The sequence below is a fragment of the Equus asinus genome, chromosome 4, assembly GCF_041296235.1.
Source record: "Equus asinus isolate D_3611 breed Donkey chromosome 4, EquAss-T2T_v2, whole genome shotgun sequence".
In the NCBI taxonomy this organism is placed as follows: domain Eukaryota; kingdom Metazoa; phylum Chordata; class Mammalia; order Perissodactyla; family Equidae; genus Equus; species Equus asinus.
In genome coordinates this window covers 15,982,660-16,005,681 of record NC_091793.1, presented here as the reverse complement: position 1 = coordinate 16,005,681, position 23,022 = coordinate 15,982,660, and the positions used below count along the sequence as shown (strand labels likewise).

The window sequence follows — 23,022 nt, the reverse complement described above, 5'->3', positions numbered from 1 at the left end:
CTTACGACATACCAGCAGAACCACTGGAAAGGGCCAAAATATCCGGTAAAAGGAAGCCTGTGGGATAATTACAGCTCACAAAGGCATCCCACCGAGCCGCTAAGGATGAACATGAAGACGACAGATCCAGGAAAGGATCCAGAAATGGTATTAAGGTTGAGGAAGTGGAGAGGCTGTGTGCCCGCCTCTCATTGGGGCCACGAAGCCCCTTTGGGCATAATTCATTTTTCCAACCAAGCAGCCCTTAGTGCTGGGGCCACTGGCGGCTGGAGGCAGACAGGTGTTGGGGGACAGACCCTGTGAGCAGGAGTTATACTCCTGAGCCCGGGCTGTCAATGGTTTCCATTGAGTCAGAAGGTGGGGCATCTGCTGGGAGGGGGCATTCTGGGCAGAAATCCTAGGGACAGTGCCCGAATGGCAGACCCAGAACCTCTGTCCAGGGGAGAGCCCAGGGCAGTGGTCTCTAGCTTTGGGCCAGAGTCACAGTGTAACGTCCTTACACAGATGCTCGGGTGGTCGACATTTTGACTTAGGCAAGCCTCAGAACTCTCTGGAAGCCAGCCCTCCCTGCCCTCAAGGGGCCGGCCTCACCGCAGGCTGCGACGGTCGGGGTCATAGTGCTCGGGCAGGAGCTGCCCCAGGGTTCGGTAGATGACAACCAGGGCGACAGCGAACTGGCCGGGCTCATCGGGGTGCCTCTTCCGCCTCCTGAACTGGGCCTCCCTCTCGGCACTCGGCTCCGGGCGCACCGTCTGCAGGGCGGCCTTCCGACTGACCGGCCTCACCGTGGGGCCCTCTGCAATGTGAGCACAGTGTGAGGATGGGGGGCGGACACCTGGGGTCCCACCAAATCACTTTCTACATGAGCAAGTGCTTCCTGAAGGAAGTCAACAGACGTTCTGTGGAAAAGAGCAGGCCGTTCCTCAAAAGATTAAACCCAGGGCTGCCGTGGGACCCTGGGACCCCACTTCTGGGCATGTGCCCAGGAGAACTGAGAGCAGGGACTCAAAGAGATACTGCACACCCACGTTCACAGCAGCAGGAGTCGCAACAGCCAAAAGGTGGAAGCAATCCGGTGTCCATCAACGGGGGAATGCGGAAACCAAAGGTGGTCCTATCACACAATGGGATATCATTCAGCCTTAGAAAGGAAGGCAGCACGGACACACGCTACAACATGGATGAACCTTGAGGACATCATGCTAAGTGGAAGGAGCCGGCCAAATACTGTACGATTGCACTTACATGAGGCTCCTGGACCGGTCAGATCCACAGACAGAAAGCAGAGTGGAGGCTACCAGAAGCTGGGGGTGGGAAAGGGGAGTTAGTGTTTAACGGGATGGAGTTCCAGTTTTACAAGATGAAAAGGTGCTGGAGGCATATAGCGGGGGTTGCACAACAATGTGTGTGTACTTAATGGTGCTAAACTGCGCACCCAACATGGTCAGGACAGAAAATTTTGTGTTACGGGTATTCCACCACAATCTAAAAAAAAGCAACAGCTGCCATGTGATGACCGGCTGACGTGCACAGCCAGCGCAGGGGTCTCCCCACAGGGCTGCGCACGTGGGAGGAAGCGCGAGTTTGCCTCCTGCTTTTATTTCACATAAAACAGGGGCGTGTTTTAAACTGTACAAGCTCTAGGGATCCGAGAGGCTGTGCGTAGATCTCACAAATAAATACACATATTTTGGGGTGTACTTGCTTAAAATTTCTTGCCACTGACTGGAGCATGAACTTCCCAGTCAGTGTGCCCCATGGCGTTACGGGTGAGGGCTCGGCCCTCAGCCCGACCCACCAGCAGGGGAACACCGCCGTCTGCTTCTCCGTGAACCTTGCAGGAGGGTCACAGGGCCACACTGCCCCGCATTTTCCACAACCGACACAATGCCCCCAGCCTGCACCTCTGGAAGCATTGGGACCACCCACTGCCGAGCACAGGCTCCAGGCTCCAGGGAGGCAGGAGGGACAAGCCTGAGGGATGGGGGCTCTGGAAGGGGCACGGCTGGGGAAGAGGAGACAAGCCTGCGGAGGGGCTGCAAGGTGCAGTGGGGGAGGAGGTCATCTCTGGGTGGGGATGTCGCACACCAGAAGGCCCGTGGCTCAGAACGGCTAATAACTGATCCGAGCAAAACGCCGTCTGACCAACCTGTGTCTGCCCCTCTGAGGGGCACACACACTTTCCACGTCCTGCTCAGGGCCGCGCTGGTCAATGATGGGTTAACAACACTGCTTAGAGTCACTTGGGCTGGTTAGTCACACAGGCTAGTTAATGACACTGGTTAGCAACACTTGGGCTGGTTAGCAACACTTGGGCTGGTTAGTGACACTCAGGCTGCTTAACAACGCTGGTTAGTGACACTCAGGCAGGTTACAAACATTGGTTAGAGATACTCGGGCTAGTTGATGACACTGCTTAGCAACACTTAGGCTGGTTAGTCACACTCAGGCTGCTTACCAACACCGGTTAGTGACACTCAAGCTGGTTACAAACATTGGTTAGTGACACTCAGGCAGGTTACAAACATTGGTTAGAGATACTCAGGCTAGTTGATGACACTGCTTAGCAACACTAAGACTGGTTAGTCACACTCAGGCTGCTTACCAACACTGGTTAGCGACACTCAAGCTGGTTACAAACATTGGTTAGTGACACTCAGGCTGGTTACCAATGTTGGTTATCAACACTGGCTTTGGGGTCAGGCAGGGACGTGGCTCTAATTGCCACAAGGGTCGCTGTTTTCCAGGCTTTGTGCTGAGCAGCTTTCTGGAAAGCGAGTGTAGGAGGCCACAGCGGGTGCGTCTCACAGGCCGCTGCAGGGCATCGCCACCCAGCTACCTGCCTTGGCTCACTCACCTAACCGAGCTGTCCCCAGCTTCCTCTGGGGGGAAGGTAGTGCAGCCTGGGGGCTTTCTTGAGTGACAGGGCCCGATGCTCCCCACAGGTGCTCCCCGGGCTAGATGATTTTTTAGGTCCCCCACCCCAACGTGGGCCAGACGCCACCAGTCAGGGCTTGGGCCAGAGTGGGGCAGATGTAATTATCTTCACCCAGCAATAACGTTTATGAGTGCTGCACTCCTATAAAGTCCCATAAAGAGGGAACCAAAGAAACATGCTGACTCCATTCTCCCTAGGCCTTCCCCACTGTCTGGTCCTGCTGCCTCTCATTCGGCGGCTTCTCTGAAGCAGAGAGGGTCCGGCTCACGGGCAGCCCCCCTGTCTGGGCTCCCAGCCGCCTCCTCTGGCAGGGCTGCCACCTGCCCAGAGCATCGCACGAGAGGCTGCATGGGGCACCTGGCAGCGCCTTGCATCACGGAGGCCTCTTGGGAGAGTCTCACGACCCCGGAGCACACTGCAGAGCAGTGAACAGCTACCCTTCCCTGTGTTTGTTCCCGGCCCCAAAGAAATCACTGGTTTGAAAGCCTTAGTTTCCTCCATGACTCAACTGGCTCATCGTGTCTCCAACCAACCAGTCAGCCAGCAAGTGGGCACGGGAGGCTCCCCTTGGGTGAGACACCCAGGGGCACCTCACCCCAGCAGGACGGGCAACACTCGCCTTCGCGCTGTCTGGGCCAAGGGTGGGCCAGGGCATGGGGAGTGGGGCCCGGAGGCCAGGGCTGGCACGAGAGCCTGCCTGGGAGAGTCAGTGCGAAGAAGGGATTTGGGCCAAGGTGGGAAGGCCAGTGTCTGAGGTGGAAGATACTCGCTTGGTGATGCCCAAGGTGGGGTGAAAGGTGGGCAGAGGCCAGCCCCCAGAGCCAAGCCTTAGGACCCACATGGTCATCGTGTGGGTGGTGGGGAGGAGAGGCAGGTTGTCCGAGAGAGACATCTAAGCAGCCGGGGGGGACGCCGAGGGGCCCGGGCTGCACCCCCTCTACTTTCTGCAAGCTCAGCTGCACGGTCTCACCCACAGCGGCGGCTGAGGGAGCTTGCGAGCTCTTCCCCTGCTTTCCCGCCTCGTGGAGTCAGGTGTTTGCAGAAATTGAGGGCGGAGGTCACAGAAGCCAGGGGCCACATCCTCTCATCAGTGAAAGAATCGACGGGTTTATGACGTGGTGACTGTGCTAGCTAACCGACAACTTAGCAGGGCAAGTAAACACCATGGGGAGTAAAACGCCGTGCACAGGGCTGAGGGACCAGGCGTCAGTGGGCGGCTGTCCCAAGGACAGCAGGGGAGCAGGCCCGGAACCTTCTTCCACAGGGTTTTCTAAACAATCTAGGCTCCTGTGCGTCTACTCCTGAGGGTCACAGGCCCGAGAGAGAGGAGGACCCAGTGCTCAGTCCAGAAGCAGAAACACTGATAAGGTCAGAGAAAGAGCCCACTTTTAGGCCCAGAGAGTAAGCAATCTATGTACACAGGCATACACGTCACCTCCGGGCAGCGCTCTGAACAAACACACTGCTGAATGCGGAAAACCCACATCCACCCCAAATCAAACAGCTGGAAAGTCGGGGTCAGTGCTGAGCCTGATGCTACATCAGATCGGGCCCTCTTGAAAAGTTTTTGAGACACCTGAATAACAGTATCATATAACCGATAAAACTGATTTCCTAAAAACATTCAAATTTTCAATTGGCCGTTGCAGAATTTTACGTTTTTCCGTCCCTATTATTTTGAGATGCTCGTCAGTAGCTGGAGTGGATCTGCGAAAAACACTTCCACGAAAGTCAGAACGTTCAAGCTGTTTGGTGTTAGATCCTAACACAGGATCGAAGAACTGCGCACGGACGCCTTCTGGTTTGTTTGGGTTTTTGGTGGGGGGATTCTAAACTTTTATCTGCGCGTGTAAGCAGATTTTCACTGTACATCCAGGAAGACTAGCTCACACGCAGTGAAGGGCTCTCTCGTTTGTCACATTATAAATTAACTATTTGTGAGAAACGACCCACACAGCCACGGAGGTCTGACACCAGCAGATGCCCCAGTGGTCCCCTGATTTCAGGGTGGGCAACATGCCCCCACAGAACGTGCTCTGCTACCAAGAACTGTCTGGCTGATTCTCCTAGGACCTTTCAGAGGGTCCCCCACCCTCCAAAGACTCCAAAGAGCGGCACCGGTTTCTAAGCGGCTCTACCTTTCCTTTCGGTGGGTTTGAAGAAGTCAGCCGAGAAGACGACAGAGGACTCCAGCTCTTTCGGGAAGTCCTCACGGATGTCCTGGAACCGCGGCACCCGGGCTCCCGTGAAGTTAAACGTGTCGAAGACGTCGACAGCGAGAACTGTGGGGACAATTCATTTCCATCACACACCGCTCCCAACTCCTCCCACGGAGAGCTTCCTCGAACCCTCAGGGAACTGCCGGCCCTGCCCGACCATCTTTACAACACAGTCTCCTCTCACCCTTGTGTGTTCTTTAAACCTGCCGAGAGTTACACAGCAGAATACCTCCACGCCGAGGGAGACAACATGGCGGCAAGTTCGACGGCTGAACGTGGCATCTGAGGAGCTCCGGGAGGCAAGCATGACGTGCGGTGTGCACCTCCCAGCCCCACCCCATGGATGCATCACTTCCCTGCAGCCAGTATCCCTTCCGGGTGGCAGAGACGGATGGTTACAGAGGCAATGGAACTTAGAAGCCCTGCTCCCCTCTCCTTGGCTCACAGAGACAGAACCTGAGTGGGGGCTAAGACCGACCGAAGGGGCTCGTGGTTTTGTTTGTTCAATGACACTGTCCAGCCTGAGGCTGTCGGGGTGCCTTCCCATTGCTGCTGACTGTCCCTGCCCTGAGGGGCCTGAGGATGAAGAGGCTGACAGTCACCCTGCATGCTCCAGGCCAGCCCGCCTCCACCCCAGCACAGGGCAGGTGGGCTCGGGGGCTCAGGAGGGCCCGGGATGCGCAGACCAGCCTGAACATCTTCTCATCGGGAAGCGAGGACCCCTCCTGGGTCAGGCCCTGGGGGTTCACGTCAGGGTCGCCGCCTCCAGGTTAAAGGGCCAGGCCCTTCTGGTGAGTGAAAATCGGGTCCATCAAGGTGTGACTCCCTGGGAAGGGACAATCCCTGGGTGCTCCCCAGCCCTCATGTGGTGCTTACTAAACACTTGCAGGAGCAGGAAATGAGGAGTCTCCGGCCCCAGGACTTTGCCAGCTCTTTCTGGGTGGGTGGGGGCTGGCTCCACTTCCGGGGCTTCCTCTCATGAAGGAACGTGACTCTTCAAACCCCCGAGCGACACTTCTTGGGTACCAGGGGTGACTTGGTCCACAGGATGTTCTCCTGATGGCTCATCTGGCAGGGTGCTCAGCCGCCCTGTCCTGCGTCCCTCCCTGGGTCCGCACCTCGGAGTGAGCCTGGACCTGTGGCCAGACCCTCCACGCCCCCTTTCCCAGACAGCCAGTCTCACACCCAAGTTCCAAGAGGCCGTGGACCACCAAGGTCACGCTGCCAGCACCTTGCCTCCTCGTCTCCCCTGCCTGGCACCTGTCCCCGATTTCCTGGGCCCAGCAGAGACGTGTGTCTGTGGATCATCTCTGAAAAGGCTGGACAAGGAGGGCCACGTTCGTCCCATTTTACAGGCAAGGAAACGGAGGCAGAGTGTTGACCCTGTCCTGGGAGACGGCCGAGCTGGGAGGCGCAGCCCAGACGGCCCCAGGATCTGCCCTAGGAGTGCCCCACCCCCCCATGCTGGCACGAGGCCCTTACTCATGTTGGCGGTGACGATGACAAAGGGCCTCAGGTAGGTCTGCCGCACGCTGCGTGCCACGTTGCTGAAGTAGGCCTCGAAATGCTTCAGCAGCTGTGCGGCGCCGCCCTCGCTGCGCTGGATGTGCTCCCACGCGGCCCTGGTGCCCGGGGCCAGGAGGGCGCTGCCCGTGTGGATGACGTCCTGGTCAGACAGACAGACAGATGGCGCTCAGCTCGCTGCGCGGCCGCCCCGTGGGAGCCCGGCCAACGCAACGGGAGCACCAGGTTCCAGAAACCTTTAGCTCGCCAGGAGCTGGGTGGGCAGGATCAGAGGGGCAAAGAGACTGTTGGTGTCTCATTTCAAAGACAGTGTGCCAGGGAGAAGCCCCGAGATGCAAAGGGGAGACGCCCCTGATTACATGAGAGCCCCCAACCCCACCACCTGGCCGCTGAGCGCACAGTGAGGCAGCCCAAGGACATGGGGCAGGTTCCTCTGTGGTGGTACTCGCTCCCCCGCACACCTCGGGGTTACGTGAACAGGTGGACACTGTGGGGCACGTGAGAGGCTGTCTATGGGGCTCGGGGGCCCTGACGCAAGACAGAAGCCAGGAGGGGAAACTTCCATTTGCAAAACATTGAAAATGGGAACAAACTCCATTGACCCAAACACTCAGGCAAGATTGACATGCAAGTGAGGATGCTGCCTGGGCCATGGGGGCTCGGAACGGGCAGGGAGAGCCCCCAGGAACTCTGCATGGATGGAGAAGCCCCCCAAAGGCTCTGCGTGGACGAGAAGGCCCCCTTAGGGGCTCTGAATGGACGGGGAGAGCCCCCCGGGGGCTCTGCACGGATGGAGAGGGCCCCCAAGGGCTCCGTGTGGATGGGGAGGCCTAGAGAGGAGCAAAGAGGAAGCAGGAGGCGAGGCCGCCCCCTCCAAGAGCAGGCGCAAACATCAGGATGAGTGCGTGCCTCCCCAGCAATTATTCTAAACAGACATTTCTCGGGGCCAATTACTTAAACCCACAGAGAACAGGACGGTCCTTGCAGGAGACAGGACGGCCTTCTGAAAGCAGGACCTTGGAGTGTGCAGCTGGGAGCGGGGGCTCTGGAGACCCACCCTTACGCACTGTGTGCCCTTGAGCTCTGTGCCTCAGTTTCCTTACCTGTCGAATGAGGCGATAACTGCTCTATGTCCCGGGGCGTGTGTGGGGAACAAGTGGGCCAGTTCACATAAGCCACCTAGAACACCGTCTGGCACACAGAAGCGGTCAACTGCTCGTGGCCATCACCATCATCATCAACACTGTGGACCACACGTGCCCTGGACACAACGCTCCTGCCCCCCCTACTCAGTCCTGCTGGTCACCGCCAGCCTCGGCTCACGTGGGAAAGTGAGGCTTTGCCTCGAGGACAGTGGGCACGAGGAGCCCTCACAGCCAAGCGAGGCTCCTGGCCGTCCCCCGAGCCCCTGAAGGTGCCTGAGCTCCCGGCTTGGCCCCGGGCATGCGAGGCTTCCCCCAGGGGCCACCTGCCCCCTGCCTCCTACCTCGTGGAAGTTGGCATCCCGTGTGGCCGCCAGGTCGAAGCCCTGCTGGCCGCTCTCGTGCTGCAGGACGCGGCCCAGCAGCTGGTAGGCCGTGCGCACGTCGTTGCCGAAGGGCACGTCCGTGTGCCGCGTGGCGTTGCGCAGCGCCCTGGCCAGCCGCAGGGACCCGTCGCCATCCATCCGCGTCTCATTACGGCTCAGCTTCTCGTTCTGGAACGGGGAGCAGAAGCCGCGTCTGTGAACCTACTGAGGTTGCTTTGGGTCCCTCCTGCTATTCAGAAACCCACTACTTTCCGGCAGAAAATTCCTCGGCAGAAAAGAACTTACAAAATCCAGAAACCCAAGAACGAACTTTGGCTGACAACTGTGGCACGAGAAAGGAGGCTCCGTGAGGCCACAAAACCCTTGGGAAAAGACACCAAGTGGAGGAAGCGAGAGAGGATGATGCATGGAGAGAGGGGCAGGACGGGAGGGCAGCGGATGGAGTTTGCAGACCCAGGTGCAGAGCTGGGTCCCGAGGGGAAAGAGGATGCGATGCCGATGTTCCTGGGCCACGCCCTGCCCGTGACCTCGAGCCCACCCCCTCAGGTAGCCCTGTCCCCACGCACGTCCCTGGGGCGCAGGCCTACCATGGCTTTGAGCTCCACGAAGGAGACGGTGGTGCAGTTAAAGAGCTCGGGCGGCAGCCAGCCCTTCTCCCCACTGCAGTGTCGGACGGCGTTTCCTGGGGAGCAGAGAACAGACAAGTAAAACCTGAAACTTGAATTGTTAATTAATCCTTGTTTATCCGAATGTATTTAACCTGGGGTATTCAGTGAGGTGTGAACCCCAGGGGTGATGTGCACCCCTCGGCCAACCTAGGGCCAGGCAGGTGCCATGGCCACGACGCCAACACGAGCTCTCTCCTCTCATGCCTGGGGCCACGTTTAAACTGCCCGATGTTGACTATCAGCCCTGCAGCTGGCCTGAGCTGTCCAGCCACCACGGGCCAAGACCTGAGCAAGTCCACAAAAAAGACAGCAGCTCAGGGGCTCACCAAATACCCACAGTTTCCCAGGGCATGACTGGCCTGCCACCAAGCCAACCCGGGCTGCGCGCTTTCTGTGCTTGTCTCACTGGACCGCCTCATACCGCTCCTGGTGCCACTGCAGCCACCATCCCCATTCCACGCAGAGACCCCAAAGCCAGGAACAGTGGAGCAGCCTGCCTGAGTCCCTCAGCCACTTGCTCTGTATGTTTACTTTATGCCCGTTCCAGGTTTCGTCATTTACTATCAAGGAAAAGGTTTTCTTCTTTCCCCTTAACACTTTGGCTAAAGAAATTTTTTCAACACGCAACATCCGTGAGTTTCGATGCCTCGGTCAACTCTCAGGCAAGCTGCATCCTGCTGTCCATGTCCTGCCTGGAAGGGATGCCACAGGCCACGGTACTTACCCACAGATCCCTTGGGGCACGGCACCGCGGCCGGCTGCCCGAACTTGGTCTGCGGCCACCAGATGCCGGCCTCAAACGCCCTGGGACATCCATTGTAGATCACTGGGGGACAGAGGAGAGAAGGTGGCTCAGGCTGGCATGGCCGTGCCTGCAAATGGGCAATGCTCTCTGCACGCTCCTCCCTGGAGGAGGCCCCCTCCTGCCAAGAACCGGACCCCTCGCATCTTCCGCCATCAGGGCTAGAACAGCAGGCAGGGGAGACCCAGGCTCTGAGCCACGGAGGGCCAGAGTTAACTAAGGCCAAGTGGACACGGTGAGACCATGAAGCTGCTGAGAGCTCCCCAAACCCCAGGAGTGTGTGGTGTACACGCAGACACATACACACAGGCGAGCCCAGCAGCCTGTCCCCGAGATGCGGCCTGAAAGGGGGCTCAAGGGGCAATGCAGACCTTCGCAGCCAAGCATGGTGACCTCGGCAAAGGGGTTGTCGCAGCGGTTGCACTGGCGGCCGATGACACCAGGCTTGCAGGCGCACTGCCCGGTGTCCGCATCGCAGGTGCGGCTGTGGGAGCCGTGCGGGAAGCAGTCACATGGCAGGCAGGCATCCTGGTCCGGCGGCCTGTAGTAATTCTCCTGCAAAAGCCAGGGCAGCACGTGGGACCGCAGACGCCGGCAGAGGCTCCATGCACGGAAGGACGTTTCCTGAGCTGCGTCTGGGTCCCAGCCCGGCTTCTGGGCTTCCCCCACTGCCCTCCACCCGAGGTCCCGGGGTGGGCAGACCTCGGGGACCCAACATGCCAGACGGGGCAGGTGTTCTCCCTTCCTTGTTTCTTAGCCAACACTTATTATGGGCCACCTTCACGTCTGTCCTAAAAAGGGCCAGAGATTCAAATGGAGATTCACGTAGGAGGATGGCTGTTGGAGCATTTTTTTTAATCGTGAGAAATTGGAAGCCACTTTAAGGTCTGCCACTGGGCAGGTCAGGGGATGGTCAAGAGCGTGGGCTTCAGATTCAGAAAGTCCTGGGTTTACGCCCAACTGGGCCGTCCACTGCCATCCTGCCCGTCCCGGTCTCCCAGCCCCCCAGGTCCAAGCGTCTCCCCCTAAAAACTAGGACGGGCTGTGACTTGGGAAGACTTGTGAATTGTGCCTAGGCTTCTGCGCCAGGTGGGACACAGCACTGTCCCCATGGGGGGCTCCAACTGTGGGTGCCTCAGGGCTCTGGAGGGGGCATGACAACATTAGCCATCACCCTGGGAGGGGAGATGGGTGTCACAGTCCCCTTGTAAATTCCTTTCCAATTTTTTATAATTTTTGATGAGAAAAAATTCTAGGCACGTTTTCCCCAAATACCCTCCTGACCTGTACCCATGGAGGCCACAACCACCATAGTGCTCCACATGGCCTGCCCAGTCCTCACCCGCTGTGGCCGTTATAATTTTTTCATTTAAGTGTTTCAAGAGACAAGTCATGTTCCATTTTTAGAAGCACCATGGGGCGCTCAGGACATTACTGATGCTAAGCAGACCGCCAGGGAGGGTCAGAGGGCACCCATGACGGCCATTTTCCTTCCTGGGTCAGCAAGCCTGTCCACGTGACAGCGCGTGTCCCCTGCTGAGCAGCTTCCATTACCAGCAGACCTTTCCCTTGGGTTTCAGATTACTGGCAGCTCAAAAGCAGTTGACAGGATTCTGAAGCTACGTGACATTTTCCAGGAGGCTGAGGGGGCCGGGGTTTCATATGATTTGGACTGAGAACACTCGACATGTTCAGAGACCCCGAGAAGCCCAGCTCTGTGCCGTGTGTGCAAATGACAGACACCTGGGGCGGGGGTGGAGGCCAAGCTTTTCACAGTTTAAAATTCTGGGCATCGTTGCATGTCAGTGCGATAAAAGACAAGGAAAGTGGCCAACTAGGAAGCCCATGGTTGGTGCTGAAGATGAGACAACCTCACAGAAATTGCTCTTTCCTGTTACCAACTGGGTGTGGGGCTGAGCGTCCTAGTTCCCACGGTCTAAACCAGCTTACAGGTGGAAACCAGCCCTGGTGTATGCACAGTACATCGGTGGGCAGCAAAAAATCTAAAACCACATCTGTACCTAAGTGCGTGTGTGTGCACACCGATTTCCCTGGGCTCAGGACCCTGTGTGTGTAAATGGCCCAGGCAGACCCGTGTATAGCTATGTGTATTTATGCATGTGTGGGTGTGCGTGTTCGCGGGCGTGTGCACGCGTGCTCAGCCATCTCCCTGGGCTCGGCGCTCGAGGTGGGCTGGGCTGCGTGTCCCAGCTGTCCACCCGCAGCCCGGGCCTCACCTTGCACTGGCACTGCCCGTTGGTCTTGTTGCAGTCGGGGTCAAAGCCCTTGCTGACAGCACAGTGGCAAGGTCCGCACACGGGGTTCCCCCACCAGCCTTTGGGGCACGGAAGGTCGATCCTGTTGGGCAAATAAGGCGGCGGATGGAAGGTGTGCATAACTGTCCTTCTTGGAACGAGAGGGGGCCTGTTGGAGGCCTGCAGCCCTGGCTGGCCCGGTTCCAGGCACCAGACAAGGCTCGAAGGGCCTCAGTTTCCCCCTGCTGGCCCCCAACCCCAGGACCCTTAGAATCTTGTGTCCTGCTCCCAGCCTTCAGGGACCCCACATCTGGAGGGGTTCTACCTGCAACACCGTTATTTTAAAGTAATTTGTTTGCTCGCTTTTTCTTCTACTGGGAAGACACAGGTGAGTACCCCAGCCCTGACGGGGCTGCCTATCAGCAGGACTTCACCACGCTCACTCTGCCTGGCACCCAAGCAACGACGCCTGGCTCACAGGGCTCAGTGACGGCTGAGCTTCTCACGCACGACCCCGGACTGAGCCCAGCTGCTGTGGGCAACCTTCTCCAGGGACCTGGGCTGTCTGCCAGCTCCAGGATCCCGAACAAGGGACTCTGGAGCATCCATGGCTCCCCAGGTGCCCTGGGCTGAACGCTCGCAATGTCCCCACAGATGCTCAGAGCAGCCTCTCCACAGATGCAACGTGTGCCTCACTCAGGTCAGTGCGGCCATGGGCTGGACCCACTGGGCTCCGAATCGTTAGACCCACCGAGACCTGCCTCGTGAGCCAGCAGACCCTGAGATAAGAGATATCAACAGTGACAAGGCCAGGCCCACCCCTGCAAGGCGCTGTCACTGTCACCTACCTCCCCTCCCGACCTGAGTGTCACCTGAGTGTCACCTGCAGACTGGCCTGCCTGCGGGATGCCCCTAAGTGTCTTTCAGGCTCCTCACAATGAGGCGTCGCCCTGTGTTTACTACCCTGGCTAACAGCACTCCATCCACCCCCCCGCCCGGCTGTCAACCTCACTCACTCACCTGACAAGCAATTATTAAGTACTGACTGTATACATAACAGGAGCATAAAAACGGGCAGGGCAGAGTTCCTGCGCCTGGGGCTCCAGCCTGGTGTTTTCAGATCTGCATTTACAGCATGGGGACCACAGAGCCTTGGCATATGCCTTCTCCTCACTGCTCCTCAGCCCTGCAGTGCCTGCAAGGCCAGGCCTCAGGGGCACCACACCGGCCTCCTAGCTGGTCCCCCAGCCTCCAGCTGCTGCCTGCTCCAACCACACTCCACTCGGGAGCTGGGGGCCTGAGACCCAGACCCAATCCTGCCACTCGTCTGCTGGGCCCCACGGCCCCCACAAAGCCAAGCTCTGCTCCTGCTTGCGGGGGTGGCCCCCTCCCAGGCCTGTCTGCCTCCCCAGGGCAGGACATGCCCAGGACAGCATGGGCCCCTGGGACCAACCCGCTGAGCTCTTCAGACTGGCCTCATCCCATTGCTGCTCTCTGGCTCTGCCCCAGTAGTTTGACCCCTCGAATTCGACCCCTTCAGCCGCCCTGGCTCCCCTCCCACTGTCGTCCAGCATGCCGTGTGGCACCCACTTCCCCTGAGACCACGAGCCTGACAGCTGGGGTTGTGTCTCGCTCACATTCTGGTCCCCAGTGGACAAAGAGCAGAGGGAGTCACCCCTGCCAGGCAGAGCAGGCTGGGGCCTACGTGGCTCCTGCCCCAGGATGGCCAGCATTTGCCGACGACCACTAGCCGTGACAGCATCACCTCCGAAGGGCCCGAGTCTTGGTTTGTGGAGAACCAAGCGGCTCCTCCTGGGAGAAAGTGACCAACCTGCAATGACCACACCCTGGGCTCTGGGGGCCCCGAGAGGGCCCGGCTCCCTGACTAACCACTCTAGGACTTACGGGCACGTCAGACACGACTCCAAGCCCCCAGGTGGAAGGATGAAGTGTGTCTGTGACTACACTCCTCCTCCCGCGGATGAGCGCCCGCGCCTGCCCAGAGCACAGTGGGCTATAGATGAACGAGCGGGGCCGTGTGTTTCTGGAGTGGAAATTCGCTCAAACGGGGCTGGTTTGAGATGCCCAATTTGATTCTCATTTGTTTCATGCCAAATTAGAAAAACATAAACATCTGTCCTTATTATCCAGAATTCTATATGTTTTCGGGTTAAACGACAAAGGGGAGAGAACAGACCTGCAGGCGCAGTGGCTGCGTGGGCTCGAGAGCCTGTGTCGCGGGTGTGCTCTCACCTGTTCTCGCAGTACTGCCCATAGTGGCTGGACCCGCACTCGCACACGTAGCCGCGCGGGGAGCCGGGGCTGCGCACGCAGGCCGCAACGTGCTCGCAGGGGTTCAGGTGACACACGTCCACACATTTCCTTCCAAAGTACCCTGTGGGGACAGGCCAGCATTACCCCCACCCCAGACCCTCTGGGCGAAGATGCCTCGAGAACTCTGGCTGCCCTGAGACTCAGCTTCCTATGCTACTTCATGGAGCAAAGTGGGAGGGGCACCTCGGAGTCATGAGAAACACAGACATTCGGTGGGTCAGATGTAGAGATGCAGAGATGAGGGTCTCCCAGACCACCCCCAGGAGCGCAGAAGCTGTGGGGTAGGGAGTCCAGGCCACCCCAGCACACATGGTGCAGGTACCAGCTGAGCATGGTTGCAGCACCTCAATACTCAGAGGTAACTGGTGAATGCATAATCTTTTTTTTTTCATTTCGTGAGGAAGATTGGCCCTGAGTTAATATCTGTGCTAATCTTCCTCTACTTTATGTTGGATGCTGCCACAGTGTGGCTTGACAAGCAGTGCTAGGTCCACACCTGGGATCCGAGCCTGCGAACCCCAGGCTGCCAAAGTGGAGTGCCTGAACTTAACCACTGCACCACCGGGCCGGCCGCTGTATAATCTTTTAAAACGTGTACTTTTTACTAATTCTTTCCATCATGTCATCATGTGCCAAGGACAAAGCCTGGTGTGCCCCAAGTGAAGAAGAGACCCAGGAATGCATTTTAAGAGAGGGCCCACTTATCAGTCACAAACAGAGCCCAGGGCTCCACAGACCCACAGAGTTGATGGGGGAAGGTGACGCCCCGACTTAGCTTTCCTCGGTGTATTTTAAACACCAAAGGCATCGCCCAGCACTCACGGGCATCAGGAAAAAGGGGGGTGGACGCTGAGGCTCCCACCTTTGTCACAGACGCAGGAGTAGCTGTCCCAGGAGTCCTGGCAGCGGCTGTGCTGAGGACAGGGGCTGGAGGCACACGGGTCCTCCACGTCACAGCCGTCCTTCACCCTGACCTTGAGGGCGTCATTCATGTTCAGCATGGCGATGTTGGTGGACGTCTCCCCCATTCTCACTCCCTGCATTAAAAAAGGGCAGCTGGACTTGGTCCCGGGGCCTTGGGGCAGGAGGAACTCCAAAAGGTAATCAGGGGTTAAGGGAACCCCAAATTCTCTTGAGTCCCTTGTTTCATTTTTCTGCAGAGCTGGGACTGGATGAGCAGAGGTCACTTCCACCCCCATCAGCTTTGTACTCCAGGCAGGGAGACAGGCTACCAGGAAATGAAGACAGAACCATATAATCCACCCTTAGTGGCGTGAAGAAAAAATGAATGAGGGCAGGCCATTGGAGGGCAGGACTCTGATGAAGGTGGGCCAGGTAGCTCATGGAGAAGGCGGTGGCTGTGCAGACAGCATCCGGGCACAGGGGCCACTGCACAAGGCCCCCCTGGTGGGGCCGCACCCCGCAAGTTCCAGGGCAGGAAGCCTGGGTGGCCGAGGCAGGGCGGAGACGTGGAGAGGGAGCTCAGAGCACACGCCAGGGCAAATCACCCGGGTGTGGGGGTGGCGAAGGCAAGTAAGGGGTTTATTTCTCTGCATGGGAGGCCTGGAGGGCAGGAGCAGGCGCTGTGAGCTGAGCTCCTTTACAAACAGCTCGCTGGGCTGCTGCTAGAACACCTGGACGAGGGCATGAGCGTGGGGGTGGACCGGGTCGGGCCGGGAGAGGCAGCAAGGGGCAGATTCTGCATGCGACATGAAGGCAGAGCTGCAGGTGGCTGATGTGGCATGGTAGTGGGGGACATAGTGGGGAGAGCCCAGCACAGGGGGTCTGGGTGCCGCTGACCTTGAGGGGACCCATGGGGGAGGATGGCTCTAAGTTGGAAACTTGGTAAGGTTGGCTTGGCTGCCAGACAAATGATTTGTCTACTGAAAACTAACAGGTTGACCAATGGCGCCAACCGCAGTGATGGCAGCCCCCGAGCCAGCCACGAAGTGGGGGGCGCCCCGCGATCGGCCATACCTGCATGCAGCCCCGGAAACCCCGGCGCACGGAGACCTTGTCTTCAGACACGCCCCCCACGATGAGGCTCCTCATCTTCAGCCCTGGAAGCTGGTTTCCAATCTGCACCGTGTCCTGTGAAAGGAGACGGGGCTGCACCCACCATACTGGGAACATGTGGCTGAGAAGACCATACTCGACGGCTAAAATGCAGTTGGGCTCAGGGTTCCCGGTGCAGAACACCGTTGACTGCGTGTGACGGGCAGGGCGTGGGAACCGCATCAGAAGACACATGTCCGAGGCCCGGGCCAGCCAAGACGGTTAGCTGGGGGGACCTGAGCAACCCTCCTACTTCCATAATGGGCACCACTAATGAGCCACTGGGCAAGAAAGAGCTGGGTAAGCACGAAGACAGCAGCAAATGGAAAACAGGTCCCCTGCTGCGGGATCTAAGAGACCCTTGGCCGGGTCCTCGGGCCCTGGAAGGCGTGCACATCGAATGTGACAGCTGCTTAGTATGAGATGAGCCTAGACTCCAAGAACACTTAAGAAACACACGCAGCCCCTCAGTGTGTGGCATCCTGTAAAAATGCCTCTCGGCTGCAGAGTGGTCCAGCAAGTATTCTCTGGGCATGCCCTGCTGGGAACACCAGCTGCACCACTTGACTACCTGGACGTCTCTGGTGTCCCATGGTTCCCTCTGGTACCCAGGTCTCACTGCTCACCCACCTTTACACACCGTCCACTCTGAGGGCAAGAACCTGTATGTCACTCATCTTTCTGCCCCAGAGGCTTGGTGCTGAGCACACAGTCATTGCTCAAGACAGCTTTGCTAAAAGGAACCTCTGCTGAAGGCGCCCATGCTCCATGATGAGACACAGAGGTGGACGGAGTCCAGTTCCTGATGCCAGGAGCTGACCATCTAGCAGGGGGATGAGATGCAGACGCCGGGGACCTCAGCATAAAGGGTAATGTGAGACCCAAATTCAGGGGGGCCCGGAACATGCATCCTCAAATCCACAAGGGCTCTGGTGGGTCCTGGTGCATAGATGGGTCCTTCTGTTTCCCACGGGCCTGACAAAGGGGTCTGTTCCAAAGAGGGTGCAGGTGCCAACTCACCTGGTCCATCCCATAGTCCAAGGTCATGACTGCCAGGTACTTGATGTCTTTGCCCTCCTTGGCGCTCTTCAGTTCTATCAACAGATGGTGCCATTCCCCATCAGTCACACGTGACCTGGACAGCCTCATGGATGCCACATCCGAGGGGCCATGGGACACCTCAAACTGGACGTGGCTGTTCAGGATCTGCAGGACAGGGAGAGCCATACTGACCGACTGATGTGATGACGACAAAATAGAAAATACTTTGCAGTCACTTAAGTAATAAAGCCATGCGGACAGACTCACTGCAGGGCATCAGATCAAAGACGGGCCCCTACAAATTAGGCCAAGCTTAATCTGGTGGTGGTGCCTGTGACTCTCTTCAGAATTATATGCCTTTTCTATGGTAAGAAGCGTCAAATTCTGACAGAGGTCAAGTAAGATAAAGCCCATTAGACTTAAGTATTGGGAATAATCACAGATTCAGGTGACTAGTGGGCTCTCATTTTGGACATAAGCATTATGCTTTATGAGACAAGATTCAGGCCACCATGTTTAAATATATGTACAAAACCCAGAAATCAGCATTGAAACTGGCCTAAGATGTTCATGTTTTAAGAAAACATAGCCAGGGGCACCACCCAGATCTTACTTCCCCTAATGAAGGACCGGGCAGTTTGGACCAACCCTCCTCCTGAGAACACCTGGAAAAATGAGACAGAATATTAAAGCACATCTGTCTGAAGGCATCAGAGTGACTCAAGTCATTGTAGAGTTACAGAGGCATAACCAGGGGAAAAAACGGGAACCTGAGGGGCTGAGCCCGTGGTGGAGCGGTTAAGTTCATGCGCTTCACTTTGCCGCTCAGGGTTTTGCAGGTTTGGATCCTGGGCACGGACCTAGTACTACTCATCAAGCCATGCTGAGGTGGCGTCCCACACAGCACGACTAGAATACACAACTGTGTACTGGGGGGCTCCGGGGAGGAGAAGAAGAACAGAAAAGAAGATCAGCAACAGTCGTTAGCTCAGGTGCCAATCTTTGCAAAAGGAAATAAAATGGGAATCTGAAAATAATTTTGGTGTTTGCTTTCCTCTGTGGTCGTCAGCTGGTTCTGAAAGACGCAGCTGGGGCTGAAAGCTGAGCAAAGTTTTCTAGGCTCATGGGGCTGGGAGGATAAAAATTAGAATTCAGAGCCTGCCCAGGGTGGGGGCTGCCAACCAGAAGCAAACATGGGGGATGGTGACACCACCATCCTAGTTTCAAATTCTCTCTAGTTCTTCAATACGATGTCCAGCAGTCAATCAAAAATAACCCAGTACCCAAGGAGATAAGACAGTATGCTTGAAAACCAAGAGAAGCAAGAAACAGCGGGAACAGACCCATGGGAATCCAAACAATACAGCCACTGGACACAGACTTGAGAATGATCATGAGAACCACAGAACTTACAACGTAACAGATTCAGGGAACCACTAGATGCTTATTTCTGGAGGTAAATGTTACATTTCATGAGATAAGATTCAAGCTATCACGTTTAAATACATGTAAGAAAGATAAGACAATAGCATTATAACTAAACTAAGATACTCATGTTTAAAGATAACTTCAATTAAAGGACAGAGTAGATTTAAAAAAAAACTATTGGTGGACTGCTTAAAAGAGACACAACTGAAATATAAGGATACAGAAAGGTTGAAAAAAAAAGGATAGAAAAAGATACATCATGTAAACACCAACCAAAAGAAAGCTGGTGTAGCTATATTCATGGAGACAAAGTGGACTTTAAGGTCAAAGTAATTCCTAGAGATAAAGAGAATTTTTTATGATAACAGAATCAATTTTCCAGGAAGATAAAACAATTCTAAATTTGTATGCGCCTAATAACACAGTCTGAAAATCGACAAAGCAAAACCTGACAGAACTAAAAGGAGTAAGACAGAAATCCACAATCAAGGTTGGAGATTTTTAACTCACCTGGCTCGGTTAACTGAGCAAACAGACAAAAAGTAAATACATAAAAAATCAATAACGATATAGAAGATTTGAATGCCACAATTAACAAACTTCACCTACTCGACATATATAGAACACTACGGAACACAAGGGCAGAGCACACATTCTTTTCAAGTATAGGTGGAACATTCACAGAAATGACTAAATTCTGAGCTGGAAAGCAAGTCTCAACACATTTCAAAGGCCTGAAATCATACGGCATACGTTCTCTGACCTGCAATTATGCTAGAAACAACAACAAAATAATTTACTAGAAAATGCCAGCTGTTTGCTAATTCAGAAATATACCTGTCAATACCCCACAGATCAAAGAAGAAATTATGAAGGAAAATGGAAAATATTTTTTAACTGATTAGAAAGATAATGCAATTAACAATGTATTTTGATTTTTAGTCTCAGTCAGCAGTCAATTGGGGAAGTTCATTTTTCGCTTTTCTACACTTTGCTTCCTTTTGTTCCACAGAAGTTTACGTCAACTCGTTAATCTCCCTCACCATTCTTTCACTGTCCTTGCTGACAAAACCCCAAAGCCGATAAAATCAACATGTGTCTACAAACAAAAGCGATGCCTGCAGAATGAATCCCAGGAGGACGAGGAGTAAGTGCTCGCCACCTTAGGTCTGTCACCGGATTTAAGAGACGCATCCGGCAATAAGGAGGTTATCCCACTCGACAATGCGGGCGGATTTAGGGCGCCTGAGAGCAATCACCCAAATTGTTTGGGCTGTGGGATGACTATGTAGCTTCTCTGGCTGGCCTTGGAGGCCAAGGAACACCTCACCTGCTGCCCCACAGCTCCCGGGGCCTGTGGGAGGCTCCGTTCCAAACATGTCATATGGAAATGGCCCAGAATACTCCTGTAGTGCCCAGCTGAACAGCTTTTGGGAGCTGCCCTGGGGTGGTCTTCTGGGTGGCTGGCCATTGGGGTCTGGAGAAACCCCCCAAGGTCACCACTCTTGTCACCCAGCCTTCCATAGGGAGAGGCTGGCCACAGGCCCTGGCAAAAACTCTTGATTTTTTGGATTAGCTACCCACAACGTAATTTCTCAAACATTACAGGAGTTTGCGTATTTCAGCATTGTTTCATACTTTTTTTCCTACAGAGACCCCAGTGCCAAATGACAACTTGAAAGCCCCAGTTCATCACCTGAATCGAAAACAGCCAATTTAATCTGTTCCAACAGTGAAACAAACAGAAAAACACCATCCCCGGGCAGAACTGCGCTTGCCAAGGTTTGGTCCAGAGCTAGCTTCTGGGACCGCCTGGTAAACTTATGAAACTGAGTTAATAAGGGAAAAACAACGACAGCTGCAATTATCTCAGATGCACAAGCTGCACCTTCAGTAGGATCTGAATGGGCCGGTGCTGGAAACCGCTCCTGAACAGGGACGTGGGTGAGGGGCAGGTGGAAGAAGAGAGCCAGGTTCTGTAGGGGCTCTGACACCCCAGCCCTCTGCCCAGACGGGGTTATTCACCGCCTCCTTGGGGCCCTGTCCTAACTGATCTGTTGACAAGTCTGGGGCCTGCCAGCACACCGGGAGCCCTCAGGGTCCTGCCCTGCTGACCTCCAACAGGGAGCTCACAGGGAACGCTGGGCAGCACCTCTGTCCTCTCCCTCCGTCCCTGCCACACAGAAGTGCTTCCAGATGCACGGCCGGCAGGGGTGAAGGGAGAGGGTCCTGTGGACATTGCAGGACCTGGGTGATGAATGAACTATGGGATCCAGAGCTCAGAGTCTCTAGGCCTCAGTTTCCCCTGTGAAAAAATGAGAGATTGGAACAGATGCTCCGTAAGGTCCATCTCACCTCTGACCATCTCTGACCTCAGCACAGCCTGCCCTGTCTGGGAATTAAGTCTGCTCTGTGCTGGGCAGCGTAAGAAGTCCCAGCACCCACGAGAGTGAAAAGAAATGCTGCACAGCTCGGTGAGGACATGAGGACTACGTCAGAGGGTACCAGAGCTACCTCCAGGAGGACCTTTCCGACCGTGGGAGCCGTTACACCTGGAGCAGGCTGTCCTGGGATGACAGCAGTGTGCTCAGGTGTGGCCTGGCCCTGAGCAGGCTGGTCTAGGGGCAGAAACTCCACATGCTGCACGGACGGAGGAGGGAGGGGCCTCTGGCTCACTCTGAAGATAATGAAGAACCTGCGTGAAGGAAGCTGGTGCTGCTCCCTGAGCCGGTGTGCGCCCACGTCCATCTCATTCACACGTGCACAGAGACATGCGCACGCAGACACACACATGCATACACAGACATGCACTCACACGTATACATACTTGGAGGAAAGTCTGGCAGAAATAGGAAAGAACAATGTGGTTATGGGAGCATCTTGCTCGGGCACGATCCCCTCAGGCCACTGCCATGTCGGGATGGCAAAGCAGGTGTAAGAAGAGCCATAAAGTGGACCTTCCAGGAGGGAGACAGCCTGGAGCGATCCCCCAGCAGACAGGGTTCAGAGGTGGCAGGGTTTACGCAAGAACATTCTGTTCCTGCTGTCACTGCAGACAGGAAGCGCCGAGGGATGCGAGGCCAGGACGAGCTCTCAGCTCAGGGCCTGGCTGGGCAAGCCCGCCCCAGCGCCGAGGTCCCTGCGGCTGAAGCAGAGTCTCCAGGCTCAACTTCTCAAAACCCCAGGTGACAGCGAGGGTGAGAACTGCCCCCTGGCCTGGGGAGAGACAGCTGGAGGCAGAAGGGCAGCCCCGAGAGTTTCACAAATTAAACTCACTTATTGTTTCCTCTTGAAATACCCACAGGGCTGGGAAGACGCAAGGGGAACTATTTGTGACGCAAAACACTAGGGGAGACAGTGCATTAAAATAATCTTTTAAAAGGTTTTAGGAACTCCATCGCTTATCCAATGTTTTCAATAAACAAACAGTAAAGACCAAAGCAATTAACAGAACACACATCTAAGGTGATTCAATTTTTAGGAAGATTATTTTTGAAGCTTCTAGCTGGGTGCAACCTCCTGGAGATAGCACGCCAGAGCACTCTCAACCACAATTGATGGAGGCCGGTCATTTCCATGTAGCGGTGCTCCAGCCTCCTTCGGTTCTGAAATGCCGGGGACCTGAGCTCCCGTCTACACCACCCCTTGGGAGTTTTGCTGTGGAGGAGCTGGGCCACAGGGTCTGCCCAGGCCCACACTCACTCCTTCTCCAGGCATAAAGGAAGAAAGAAAAGGCTGGAAACAAACCCCCAAGGGACTGTGGAGCTGCGGGCTGCCTCCTCTGTACTCTTCCCTGTTATGAAGGCCACGACTGTGCTAGCGCAGAAAGCACGCTCATGTTCCCTGCACACTCACGTCCCCTTTCTTCTTCACACCAGGGACCCACCAGGCCGGTGTGGGGAGTGGGGTGGCGAGGCGGGGAGGCTCCCTCTGTGGGTGCACTGAGAAGCCCGTGCTTCTGGGGCCGAGATGCCGAGCACTCTGGTTATCACTCAGGCGCATACGGGCCTGGCGGGTGCCCAGGGTGGACGTGGCTCTCGCTCACCTGGAGATGGAGCCTGGAGGACATGCCTGCCCTGGCCTCCATCAGCACGCCGTCCTCCTTCCTGGTCCGGAACATGAGCCCCAGGTACCAGGGCACGGAGATGGTGATGTCCAGGTCGCTCCAGGACACGATGCTCTCCCCACTGAAGCGCTGGGGGTGAGGCATGACTGTGGACACAGACATGG

General features: G+C 56.1%; 1 protein-coding gene across 2 annotated transcripts in view; it reads right to left on the bottom strand.

The window, feature by feature from the left end:
* Positions 1-23,022, bottom strand: part of CELSR1 (cadherin EGF LAG seven-pass G-type receptor 1) — a 150,210-nt gene that overhangs the window by 23,645 nt on the left and 103,543 nt on the right. For both annotated transcript variants that reach the window (XM_014864366.3, XM_044777684.2), the window contains exons 9-21: positions 22,838-23,004; positions 17,344-17,529; positions 16,246-16,359; positions 15,131-15,305; positions 14,188-14,329; positions 11,917-12,037; positions 10,051-10,234; positions 9,602-9,703; positions 8,797-8,891; positions 8,168-8,377; positions 6,640-6,823; positions 5,077-5,220; positions 592-796 (exon numbers count right to left, since the gene is read on the bottom strand). In XM_014864366.3, the coding sequence (XP_014719852.3) occupies positions 592-796; positions 5,077-5,220; positions 6,640-6,823; positions 8,168-8,377; positions 8,797-8,891; positions 9,602-9,703; positions 10,051-10,234; positions 11,917-12,037; positions 14,188-14,329; positions 15,131-15,305; positions 16,246-16,359; positions 17,344-17,529; positions 22,838-23,004 (2,029 nt within the window). The remainder of the gene's footprint in view (positions 1-591; positions 797-5,076; positions 5,221-6,639; positions 6,824-8,167; positions 8,378-8,796; positions 8,892-9,601; positions 9,704-10,050; positions 10,235-11,916; positions 12,038-14,187; positions 14,330-15,130; positions 15,306-16,245; positions 16,360-17,343; positions 17,530-22,837; positions 23,005-23,022) is intronic.